Source organism: Vipera berus (genome assembly GCF_964194415.1).
Source record: "Vipera berus genome assembly, chromosome: 3".
Lineage (NCBI taxonomy): Eukaryota > Metazoa > Chordata > Lepidosauria > Squamata > Viperidae > Vipera > Vipera berus.
The window spans coordinates 39610873-39624109 of record NC_138204.1 but is presented as its reverse complement, the minus strand read 5'-3'; the positions used below and the strand labels follow the sequence as shown (position 1 = coordinate 39624109).

General features: G+C 42.5%; 1 protein-coding gene across 1 annotated transcript in view; it reads left to right on the top strand.

Moving 5' to 3' along the window:
* Positions 1-2473: 2473 nt before the first annotated feature.
* WNT2B (Wnt family member 2B) overlaps positions 2474-13237 on the top strand; it is a gene marked incomplete at both ends in the record, with an annotated part of 34376 nt that continues 23612 nt past the window's right edge. The window contains one exon of the mRNA XM_081322801.1: positions 2474-2631. Coding sequence (XP_081178927.1) covers positions 2474-2631 — 158 coding nt within the window. The remainder of the gene's footprint in view (positions 2632-13237) is intronic.

Genomic DNA, 13237 nt, shown 5'->3' with positions numbered 1-13237 from the left:
AAGATAATTTATTAAAATAGGCAGGAAGACATCTTCAAATATTTTGAAGAATTTCTTTTCTGATGGAGGGTGTTAAAAGCAGCACTTTGAAACTAAAGTGCCACCTGATCTTCAGTTTGGTGCTCTGCCAACAGGATGGATATCAATGCAGCCATTAAATTCAGTGGGTGACTTTTAAAAGGTAAAGGTTCCCCCGCACATGCGTGCTAGTCATTTCCAACTCTAGGGGCCAGTGCTCATCTCCGTTTCAAAGCTGAAGAGCCAGCGCTTGTCCGAGGACGTCTCCGTGGTCATGTGGCCAGCATGACTAGACATCAAAGGCGCACGGAACACTGTTACCTTCCCACCGTAGTGGTTCCTATTTTTCTATTTGCATTTTTACGTGCTTTCGAACTGCTATGTTGGCAGAAGCTGGGATGAGTAACAGGCGCTCACTCTGCTATTTCAGACAAATGACTGTTCAATCTCTTCTTAAAAATCTCCAGCAATGAAGCACCCACAAATTCTGATGGCAAGCTGTTCCACTAGTTAATTGTTCTCACTGTTAGGAAGTTTCTCCTTAGCTCCAGGTTGCTTCTCTCCTTGATTAGTTTCCATCCATAGTTTCTTGTCCTGCCCTCTGGTACTTTGGAAAACAAATTGACCCCCTCCTCTTTATGGCAACCTCTCAAATACTGGAATACTGCCATTATGTCCCCCGCAGTCCTTTTCTCTAGACTAGCCAAACCCAAACCCTGCAATCATTCTTCTTCTTCTTTTGTCTCCAGGCCTCTGGCACAATTGGAAAAGAGGCCAGAACTCTGGAGCTAAACTCACACGACACTAAGTCAAGATTTGCTTAAACAGGACTTATTCACACCATCCATTAAGCTTGTTGTTGTTGTTAGTTGCGAAGTTGTGTCCGACCCATCGTGACCCCATGGACAACGTTCCTCCTGTCCTCTACCATCTTCTGGAGTCCGTTTAAGCTCACACCTACTGCTTCAGTGACTCCATCCGGCCACCTCATTCTCTGTTGTCCCCTTCTTCTCTTGCCTTCAATCTTTCCCAGCATTAGGCTCTTCTCCAGTGAGTCCTTCCTTCTCATTAGGTGGCCAAAGTATTTGAGTTTTAGCTTCAGGATCTGGCCTTCTAAAGAGCAGTCAGGGTTGATCTCCTCTAGGACTGACCAGTTTGATCACCTTGCAGTCCAAGGGACTCGCAGGAGTCTTCTCCAGCACCATAGTTCAAAGGCTTCAATTCTTTGGTGCTCAGCCTTTCTTATGGTCCAACTTTCACAGCCATACATTGCAGCTGGGAAAACCATATGCACTTTTGTTGACAGGGTGATGTCTCTGCTTTTTAGTGTGCTGTCTAGATTTGCCATAGCTTTCCTCCCCCAGGAGCAAGCGTCTTAATTTCTTGGCTGCAGTCCCCATCTGCGGTGATCTTGGAGCCCAGGAAAATAAAATCTGTCACTACCTCCATTTCTTCCCCATCTATTTGCCAGGAATTGAGAGGGCCGGATGCCATGATATTGGTTTTCTTAATGTTAAGTTTCAAGCCCACTTTTGCATTCTCCTTCTTCACCTGCATCAAGAGGCTCTTTAGCTCCTCTTCACTTTCGTCCATTAGAGTGGTATCATCTGCATATCTTAGGCTGTTAGGCATATCTTAGGCTACAAACCATATATTGGCTTGGCACTTAACACATCCAATAAAGTGTCAGATCTGGATTTGGGTTAGCTCTCAGTTGCCTGCTCTCTCCTTTGGGTCTGAGAGAATGGACAGCTATAGGAGGCACTAGGACCAGAGGAGGAATAGGATTGTCGGGGGAGGCTGCCCGAATCTGTCTATTGCCAGCAAGGGAGACTTCAGCACCGTCTCTGATCTCTTCTGGCTTTCTTTCTCGGCAGCAGGTGGTGCCTGGGAGGGAAAAGGTGAGAGTATTCAGCTAGCAAGGGAGGAGAAAACAAATCCCGGTGGAGAAAACACAAACGGCAATAGAGAAAGCACGGTCCCAACCCCTTGGCTGGGCTTGATTTCCCCCCCCCCTCCACCCACAGCCTTGTCTTTGTGCTTGGGAGTTTTGCCCAATGAGAGTCCAAGGAGGTGTCCATCTCCCCAGCCTGCCCCAAAGCCCACCCCTCCAGCGTGTCCTCATCTTCATTCCCAGCAGATGCCGGCCCTTGGGGCTGCTCTGCAGACGCTCCTGCCAGCCCAGGAGACGGCCAGTCCATCTCAGGAGGCAATCAGCCGGCCCGCCCTGGGATTTAGATTAGTTTGACTTGGCCGCCTTCCGAAGCCATGCCTAACGCAGCAGCCCTGGTAGAAGAGTCGTGACTCCCGCCTTCAGGGACAACCTAAGAGCCGCCTCTGTTTGCTCTTTCCCACAACTCCCCCCCCCCCGCAATTGGAGGTCCAGGAATCCGTCTTCTTCTCTTTGCGATCTGGGGCTTGTTCTTTCCTTCTCCGCTTCCCGCGAAAGAGAATTATGCTTGGCTCAAACCGTCTGGCAAGCTCCGCTAGGATTGCCAGAGCTCCCGAAGCCACCAGACGAGCGTCCCAGGGCAGGCCAATCCGCTCCCGCCTCGCTTTGCCTTTGCTGCTGACTCTGTTGATTCTCACGCCGCGGGTGGACTCGTCGTGGTGGTAAGTCCGCGGGGGAGTGGGGGAAGCGGGAGCGGGAAGGGACGGCTGCCCGGAAACTTTCTCTCGCGTCTAGAAAGTGAGATGCGGCAGCTGACTGGTGGTGCTCAAGTGGGCTCAGTTCCAGGGTGTTTTTGAGCTGCCACAGCTGGTGATATTTTTTTAAAAAAGGGGTGCGCCTGAACATACGCAGAGCGCCTGGATTCTGGGGTGGATTCAGAAGATGGTGAGGGTTCTCAATTACTCCGGATCAATCTGCGGGACTGCAGGTTCCGGAGATCTGACCCCCAAGAGGCAGGAGGTTCCTCTTCCCGGCACAGTTGGTGATGGGACTTGGCAGCTTGAAAAGTCGGCGGGAGATGCGTGGACCAGAAGCAGGCATTTCTTTTCCGAAACGGTTCGATCCGAGAGAAGCTGTCTAAAAAACCGGGCGAGCTTGACGTAGGAAGCGGGCTGAGATTTCGGAAAGGGGATGCGGGCGGAGGCTGTCCAACGGTTCAGGCTTACGAACAGTATGGCGTCGTGCCTCCCGGACACGAGCTGCGGTCCTTTCCTCTTCCATCACCTGAGCTGGGCTTCGGGACTCGCGCGATGCCTTCCCTGAACCAGAAATTAACCACACACAAAAAAAAAGACTCATTAAACATACAAGACTTAAACTCGGTTAACATGCTACAGGTTTATCATGTTCGGCCCACAAAACTGTTGGGGACTCCACAGCAGCCGGCGATTATCATCGGGACGGCGGGACCCAGCCCCTCCTCTTCTGTGTCGCCTCCCGCGCTCCAAAGCCTCCGCTTGACAGCAAAGTCCGGGCCAGCGCCTGAGCGATGGAGCCCGCGGAGCCGCCCGCAGCACGCCTGCGTGGCTCCTCACCTGTGGAAAGGCCTGAAGGCGCGGAACGGGCTTCAACCTGCAGGTGGACCCGAGGAGGCAGCATCTGTACCCCGAAAGGGATCCCTTTACTCTCGCCGGATCGCATCTCAGCCTTTCCTCACAAGCGTTCCCCTCGGAAACCCGCGGGAGTTCAGAGAGATCATGGGGGAAAACAAACCCCCCCTTCCTTTTATCCGGGGATCAATTTCTAATTTGCCAATGGCCCTCGTCCGCCACTTTTCCTTAGAGCCACCTGCCTCGCTCCCACCCCGGAGGGAGGGAGAGAGGGAGAGAGAACGATTAGCTTCCACCTCGCGCTAAGTCGGGAGGGGGCTTCTTCCATGTTCCTCAACCTGAGCAACTTGAAGATGGGTAGACTTCAACTCCCAGAATTCCCCAGTCAGCAGTTGCTCGCTGGGGAATTCTGGAAGTTGAAGTCCACACATCTTCAAATTGCCTAAGGTTGAGAAACGCTGGCTTTACTTGGTTTTCCGCAAACCCATTCCTGGCTTAGCGCGACCGACGAACACAGCCACGGAAAATCGCACTGACCGTCCGATTAACCAAATCCACACCCTGAACCATAATCTAAGTCAGGGCCTGGCCGCGAATAAGACGCTTGGCTAAAATGCGACGGCCCAGCTGAGGGCCCAGGCTTTTCGCGGAAAAAAACACCGGAGAAGAGGCCAAAGAGGCGCAAGCAGCCGGACGAAGGCAGCGCAATTGACAGCAATTGTCGGCTGAGGCTCCCGAACTGAGGCAGGAGAACTTGGCTGTCTTCTGCCTTTTCCGCCCTGAGTTTATTTATTTATTTATTGAATTTCTATACCGCCCTTCTCCCCAAGGACTCAGGACGGTTCTGCTTCGAACTTTCTTCCCGCTATCCCAGCCTGAGCTGGCCTGCGGTGGTCATGGAGGATGGGATTTATAGCCTCCGCGTTTGGACTCTTCCGCCCTCTCCTGAGGGAGTGTTGCTGCCTAGGTATCTCCTCTCCAGCGTTGCGGGAAGGGCGGCTCTATCCGTCGCTCCCGAAACTTCGTTTTTCTCAGCCGTCCGGGCACCACCTCAGGCCAGGCGGCTTCGGCAATACCCAGGGCCGCCTTCGACGGAGAGAGCGTTTCCTCCGAAGGGACGGAACAGAAGCTCCAGGCCTCTCTGCCCAACTCGCGGGGCTGCCCAAATCCCACACCTCGGCCCGTCACGGTTGGCGCCGCTGCCGTTGGCGGCAGAAAGAGCGCCTCAGGGCAGAATCGTTTCCTCGGAAAAGTCTTGCGAATGGTTCTCGGGAGCTGAACGGGCGCTCGGTCTCAACCTGCCACAGCCGTCAGTCTGCCTCACCCGGCTTTCCGCTGCTGCCTGGATGAGAGGCGCGGGAGTGAGTGCCTTCGCTGAGGAAGCGAATCGCCAGCGGTGGCTGAGGACACAAGTGGAAGCTTCCCGTTGGAGGATTATGGCAGAAGCGGGAACTTGTGTGCAGGACTGTCTCTACTCCCAGGAATAGCCGGAAAGACTAGTCCGGCGCTTCTCTTCTCCTTTCGTCACCCCTCGGGCCTTATCGTGGAATCGCCTGGGCCGTCCAGCGCTTTTCTGCCATCCATTCCTTAGGCCTCTTGCCGCTGACATCCTTCATTCTTTACATGGTAGACAGACTGAATCTTCATGTTCCTTCCCCCAATCGCCCTAGTGAAGAGTTCCCATTCAGCTAATATTTAAATGTACCGTAATTTTGGCTGCTTACGTTTTGGCAAATGTACAGTACATTCAGATGTCCAGCAATTTATCTGCAAGTAAATCTGTAGATAAAGCTCTGTGAAACCTACTAGACGTTATAACTGCAACTGTCAAGTTGTTAGGCTTAGCCATCCTGAACAGGTAAAAGGCTTGGGGGGGGGGGGTAGAGATGGAATATGACTCTTCTTTTTGCCTTGAAAGTGACTTGCCAAATACCAGATAAGAAGGCTGGATGATGGAAGGCAAAGAAGATATCTGTTTGCTTCCTTGGGATATCAGCATTTAGCATATATTTAGCAACAATTGAAAGTTCAAGATAGGAGCTTATTCCAACTGGATTTAAATAACCCTTGAACTACTATAGCTGTTCAGCTGCCATTGACCACATAGTTGGATAGGTGTATGATAATGCATCCCAGAAGGAGAAGGAAATCCTGTGATGGTAATACATGTTAGCTTAGGGCATGATAGAAAATTGAATATCATTATTTTATTGCTCACTGAATCACGTGAACACCAAAATAATAAGTAAATTGTGGAAAAAGTGAGTCATACCTATTCAGTACCTGTGTTCCATTGTTTTCTCTTACTCTGATTTATTCCCAAGTAAATATTGCAGTTTAATCTCACTGAACGCAAGTAAGTTGGATCAGAGTACATAAAGAGTTTTTTTTTCCTTTTCAGTTTCCATTTTTCAGGGGAAAGCTTACATACAAGCTTTCAATTTTAGAAATCCATTCCTAATCATATCCATTTATGTGTGCTTAGTCATTGCCTGCATTCTGAAAAGCAGATGATGTTAAGTCAGAGAATCTGAAGAAGTTCATTTTTATCATTCATTGATGGGTTTGGAGAAAAGGAGAGGGCAGGATATAACTTGGAGCAGTGATTCCAAATTCCTTCCCTATAAATAGCAAGGGGGAGGGCAAGAGTCAAACTGTAGTGCCTTAAGTATTATTTTATGAGATGGTGACATGTTTATCTTGTATTTATAAGTCCTTGTATTGTAAAGTCTTCACAGAGCAAAAAAGGTTGCAACCTTCTGCCATGCTGAAATCTAGGGAATTTGTTTCTACAGTTTTGGGCTTAAATTTTATTCTGCAGGCCCAAGTAGGTAGCATCACTAGCATCAAAGTACCAACAGTAGGTAGAATATATTTTCATTTGATTTGCCAAAGCTTTGAGGGAAATGATGCTTGACCTTTCTACTTGTGCCTAGAGGAAAATGCTAGTCCTTTTCTTCCAGCAGCTTTGTGGAACTAAATCCTAATGTATGCTACATCAACTTTGGTTATCACTAAGAGAAAATATCTACTACACATTTCTAAACAGCAACCAATTTATGAATTTTCAGTAATATCAGGGATAGCATGGATTGCTTCACAAACCCTGCATGAATTGTAGGACTTCTACAGCATGATGGTTTCTATATAGTCTGTGTGCATGTATTTCCTAATAATTCTAAATGACTATTACTGTATCTCAGATTAAAAAATGTGTGCCAGATAAATTCTATGTAAGTTACAGAAGACTTAGTTGGGAAATGCTACCTTGTTATTGTGCATCATGTTTTGAAATGGTTATGTAAACAGGAAGAGAATGATGACTTATACAAAGTACTTTAGAATACATAAAAAACTAATTAATAAAAATTGTAGTCTTAAAATTTAATCCCTGACATTTTCTTTTGGTGGAACACAAAAATGCAGGATTAACTGAATAATTTCATTGAGTTTAGTATGTGTCCTGTGTAAGTTGGAAAAGATTGCAGCTTTAACAGCTAGATCCTGAAGGCAAGGCTTAGTTATTACGTAAATACTAGAATGATTGGTTGAGAATTGAGGTACAAAATTTGCAGCCTTTTCACAGTGTTTTTGCTATTTGATCGTTTAGATTGATTAAATGAAAAGAACAAATCAGCAAATCAAAGAAATCATTGTTATGTTAAAATTTACCATGTGCATAGACATGTATCATTTGTAAACCTCTTGGTATTATTTCAAAGTATACCTTCATCAGCTTGTACTAGAAGCTATTGAGATATGAAAATATTGCTTAATCATTTAAAAAGTTCTGAAATAGCAACTTGTTTTTAATAATTCATGCATATGTAGTAAATTGAAAGAAGCATACCAGAGGCCTTCTTCTGCTCTAGTTAAAAGGTTTTCTAGAATCAAAGCTGATAAATAACTTCTTGTCAACCATTATTACTAAGACTGAATAATACACAAACAAGCAAAAACGATCAGTTATACTGAAACACATCATATATTCAAGGCAGTCAATAAACATTTTAAAGATCTGCCCTAAACATTAGCCACAAGCTTTGTTTTAGAACTCTTTGGAGTAGATTAGAGCTACAGTATGTGGCTTCCAAACATAATCTGTACAATAAACAAGCTTGGTGTAAATAACTAAGTAGAGTTTACTTATAGCTGAAAGTAAAATGAGCAATTACAAAATAGGAGACTATTTTAAAACTAAAAGTCTTGAGCCACATGCAAGCACATATGTTTGAGACTGCACTAACACCACACATCAACAGGAATGCAAATACATTTCCCCTCCTCACATAAACGCTCCTTCACTCAGCTCTTTAACTGAAAACCACTGTTCCTCCTCAAAGTATCCACATTCTCCCAGCCTGCACGAGAACAAAGATCAAATTTTCTTGAATATATATTTTACAATGTTCGACTTTCCATAAAAGTGCATAAATATGTATAATTACAATCACCATGACATGTACAGAATTGCCAAGGTCCATGGTAATGATGATGTGATTAAACCACAAATTAGGGACTCAAGAGTATTATCTTTATTATGACAGTGAGCTAGGGTTATAACTGAGTTGCAAAAAAATTGGCTATCTAATGCTGTCCAATCAGTTTGTAAGCAAAATAAGATTTAAATTGGCGTCCTTCCAAAATAATATCTCATATTCCAAGCAGAAGGATAGTAGGGTAAATAATCAGGAAGAGCAAATGGAAAGGCCAAGTAGCAAGCAGACTCAAGAGAGCTAATTTGCTCTAATGCTTAAGGCACCAGGCTAGAAACTGAGAGACTATGAGTGTTTAGTCCCACCTTACGCATGAAAGCCAACTGGATGACTTTGAGCCAGTCATCTTTCTTAGCCCAATCTACCTTAATGGGGTGTTGTGGGGAAAATAGGAAGAGGAAGGAGTATTGTGTGTGTTTGCCCCCTTATTTATTTATAAAAATAATGATATAAGTAAACTAAAATATAAATAAAAAAAGCTCAGATGAAGGGCGGTAAAAATACAGGGTTGTTATTTACAGGAAGGAAATAATGTCTAGTGATCATCTCAAATGTGAAGAGGGAACTAATAAGATTCACAGTGAAGGGGAAATACAGACAGAAAAAGGGAACTGAACAAACCAGCTATGCTTTTGGCTAGCTTTGTCTAAGCTAGCATGCCCTTCATTCTTCAGAACTGGAGAAGGCTGCTCTTGGCTATTCATACTGCCACACCTATCGGAGGAAGACACCCAGGGACAGATAAGACCTACCCTACCCACCTTACCATTATGCTAAATGGAAGAGAAAGGGTACACCCAAAAGAGAGTATGATGATGATTATAGTTTAGTATCTTCATTATTGTACTTTTCCGATTGCTTAATGATTTGTTGATAAGGCAAGGGTGTATCCTGGCCCCATTATTATTTAATTTATACATCAATGACTTGCCAGGGTTAATGAAGGATACCATGGTACACATGCCGATGATCCTAAATACTTACTGTAACAGCTTGCTTTATGTTGGTGATATGATTTTATTATCATACTCACAAGTAGGATTACGTAGGCTATTAAGAAGATTCAGCTCTTATTGCCAGGATAACTCCCTAATTATTAGCAAATCCAAATCGAAAATAATGGTGTTTGGAAGAAACCATCAGAGACATAAGTGGCAATTAGATGGTGAACCAATTGAGCAGGTTAATACCTTTGTATATTTGGGAGTAACTTTTTCCAAGACTGGATCTTGGGCTTGCCATCATCAACGAAGTACATTTAGAGCAAAAGCCCGTTTGAATTTATTGCTCAAACTAAAGAACCATAGTTACCCAGGGTCCCTAGCTCCACTACTCAAAGTTTATAAGGCTAAGGTTACGACAATGCTCTTGTATGGAGCAGAAATTTGGGGTCTTTATTCAACCACAGCTTTAGAACAAACACAGTCCCAGCATCTGAGATGTATTTTGGGTGTAGATCCAAGAACATCTGCTGCAGCAGTTAGAGCTGAATTGGGAATTCATACAATTCAGGCATTATCTAAAATTAGAGCTTATAACTACTGGTGCAAAGTTAATGAAATGGAGACTGATAGACTCCCCAAATTATGCCTACTAGAGCAAATAAAACTGCAATCACAAATCTCCTGGATCACCAAACTAACAAATTTTGTAAGAAGCTGTGGCCTTCTTGTTTCTTGCGTAACAGGAGAACAATCTAAAAAAAGAGTTGCCCAAAGAATTAAGGATATAGAAGCACAAACTGATATAGCTATCCTTAGTAAGGTGGGTAACTTGAAATGGCTGAGTAAATACAAATGTACTTTTCAAGTGGACAGTTATTTGAAGTTACAACTCCCAAAACATCTTAGGGAGATATTTACGAGAGCGAGATTCGAACAGCTTGATACAATGGTCAGATATGGGAGATTTCATGCTATACCGTACAATGAGCGTCTCTGCATTTGCGGAGCGGCAGAGGTAGAGGACCTGGCTCACATCCTATTTGACTGTTGTCTGTATAAGAGGGTGAGAGACAGGTATCTTGGTCTATATACCAAACAAATGACCCATTGGGATCCCCATATCAAAATAACTTACCTTATGTCCGGCCAGAACTTGAAAATAACATCCAACGTAGCACAGTATTTAAACAAAATGATCCAGTTAAGATCTGCATATGTGGGACTGATTGGGGTAGATTGTAAGGGCAACTCCGAAATATAATGTTATCATATTTTATCTACATCTTAAATTTGTATTTTATTACTATTTCAACTTAAATTGTATTTTAATTCCATTTTAAATTGTATTTTATGAAATTCCATTTTGGATTGTTTTTATCAAGTTTTGGTGACAGTTTGTTGCTGGAACTTTGTACTTTGATATGGCCCAAGGGCTAATCAATAAAGTTGTTGTTGTTGATTTGTTTTGAAAAGATAAGTGAATTCCCTAAATTATAAAGTTCATTTGGAATTTTAAATTTCTTAATAACTTCAAATTATCTATATCCATCCATCAAATTCCTAAGGCTATTAACATTCTGGTGGCAAACAGAGGAGGTGAGCAGAAGCATCAGAATTATGACAGGCAGCAGCTATCAGTAGCTATTGTGCTTTTAAAGTTTCATATACAATAAATTGCAGAACTCCGGGGCACAATGAGAGAAATATTACATTTGTCTTTTGTTGGAATTATTTGAAATAGTTTTAAAATCACCTGTAGGTGCAGAGTGCATTTGGAGCTATTTAGAAATTAACTAAATGCCAATTGTGAATATCTTATTTTCCTATGTAGACATATTGTCACAGAAAATTCACAAAGAATTCTGACTTCAGGGATTCCCTTGACGGGATGATGTGGGAATACTTTCAGTATTATAAAAATAAGTAATTCTAAGTATCTTTAAAGCAGTTATAGAATGAAGGAAAAAGAAACAAATGTACCCCTCACTGAAATTAAACCAGGTTTTCCGGTATGTGACCTGTATGTGTTCTGAACTGTAACTGTTCATGAGTAAATTAACATTCCAAATTGTAGCAGACTAAAATAGCCCTGTTTCTATAAAGGCTTAACAAAATAGTAAGAGTTTGATGCAGCTAAACTATTACTGCTTTTATGGAACACTATTTAAAATAGACATTATAAGCTCAAAAAGCATTTAGGTGGGGTTTTTTTAGTGTTTCTTGTGCAGATTGCAAAATACATCATGTCTTTTCTCCAGTTAGTCTACGACTAGCCACAATAAGCAACTGAATGATTCAAACAGTTACTCAGAACTCCACTACTATAATATTAACATATTGCCCTTTCCAAGTCAATGGACAGGGAAACTAAGAAAAAATGTGGCCCATTGCCTAGCAATTGATGAGTGTTTTCTCCAGTTCTATGGTCCCCATGTCAACTTTGGACATCTGCCAAGGGAAAAAGAAACAGTCAAAACCGACGTGAAGTTTGATATTTTAAAAAAAACAAACCTGGAGAAGCTTTTACTAAACTGAGTAAATGAAATGAGGTATTTTAAAATAATAATTTATTAACATACTTCTTACTCGTGTTTATTATGCCATGTGGGAAAAAGCACTTTAAGATTTCCTGAGGATTCTAAACAGGGTTCAGAGGCAGACGGGTCATTTGAGTTCCACCACCATCATGACTTTCTTCCCATCACATGTTATCCAGTTTGGTCACCTGGTTAAGGCACCAGGCTAGAAATTGGGAGACTGTGAGTTCCAGTCCCACCTTATCCATGAAAGACAGCTGCGTGACTTTGGGTCAGTCACCCTTTCTCACCTCACCTCACCTTACAGGGTTGTCGTATGGAAAATAGGAGAAGGAAGGTGCTGGCTATGTTCATTGCCTTGAGTTGTTTGTAAAAATAATAAAGGCAGGATATAAATAAATAACATTTTCAAAGTACAAATAAATAATCAAAAATTAAAAATGGCCCAATAAACAAAAAGGTGTAGAGAAAGTCCTGGAAAAAAACATTGGGATCATATTGTAATTAACTTTACTGTATTTCATGAAAAGTATCAATCCACTTATTTATTTTATTAAATTTATTGACTGCCCATCTTACCACAAGGAACTCTGGATGGTTTACAATATTCAATCATTTGAAATACTGAGACATATTTTGAATGGGATCCCCTCCTTTGCCCAGGCAATTACTTATTCCCTTGAAAACACCTTGATTACTATAAGATTATCGTTTCAAGCATTTACTTTATGGGGATTTCAGTGTGGATAGTGGATCACTTCACAAGTCAAACTAAACCATAATAGAGTTTCCTTGGTTTTGATTTAATGTATTGAGTGAATCCAGCTGCTTGTGATTTATTCAGTATGGTTAAACAACTGTGGTATGATGTGTGAACTGAGCCAATATGTTTGGTATCAAAGTGACATGATCAGACAACATAGCTAAATTATTAGAAGCAAGATGAAACGATTGTGCATCAGGTGACAAATTCTGGGAAGGGAGAATTATCCTGCCTCTAATCTTGTGGCCTGGAGCCCACAGTGACACAATTAATCTCAACACAGAGAGCCTGTATTTGAGGGTCTTAATGATCAACAAAGTAATAAAAAGTAGTCTTCTAGTAATTCTGATCCCAAACTGTTTAATGCCTTCTACGTCAAAAGCAAAACCATGAACTTGGTTTGGTAGTTGAAAATGATAAGGGTTTTCTGAGTTTTGCAGGTGTGGATTTCCTTAGCATAATGCATTAAAAAGATAACTCATTCCATATGTGAGATTTTTAACTAGCTTTAAGCCTCTAAATAACTTCCTGCCAACCTGTTTAATCACCCATTTACCTGCAGTTGAGAAAAAATCCTGTATATACTCTTGGACTTCACTAATACTAAATCAAAGAATAAAACTGAAATGTATCAACTTTTAACTATGATGGAATTATATGCTTAATATTTCTTCTACAGGACACTGTGAGTAGTAGTTCAGAATATAGATCACAAAATACCACAGGCAGTCATTCTAACTCTGGCAAAGAGCAATACCACTGACATTTTAAAAAGTATGTGTATGTAAAATTAGTCTTATCCAATACTAGATTAGCAGAATGTGGGAGGACAAGAAGAAAGGAATTTTAGTACATGGAGGCAAATCATTGTCTCAGTAAGGCATTCTTGATTTCACTGAAAGGTTACTTAAAACAGGATTGACTCAGTGTTGGCTGATTTCAACTATGATAATACTGTAACAGGATTGTGCATATGCA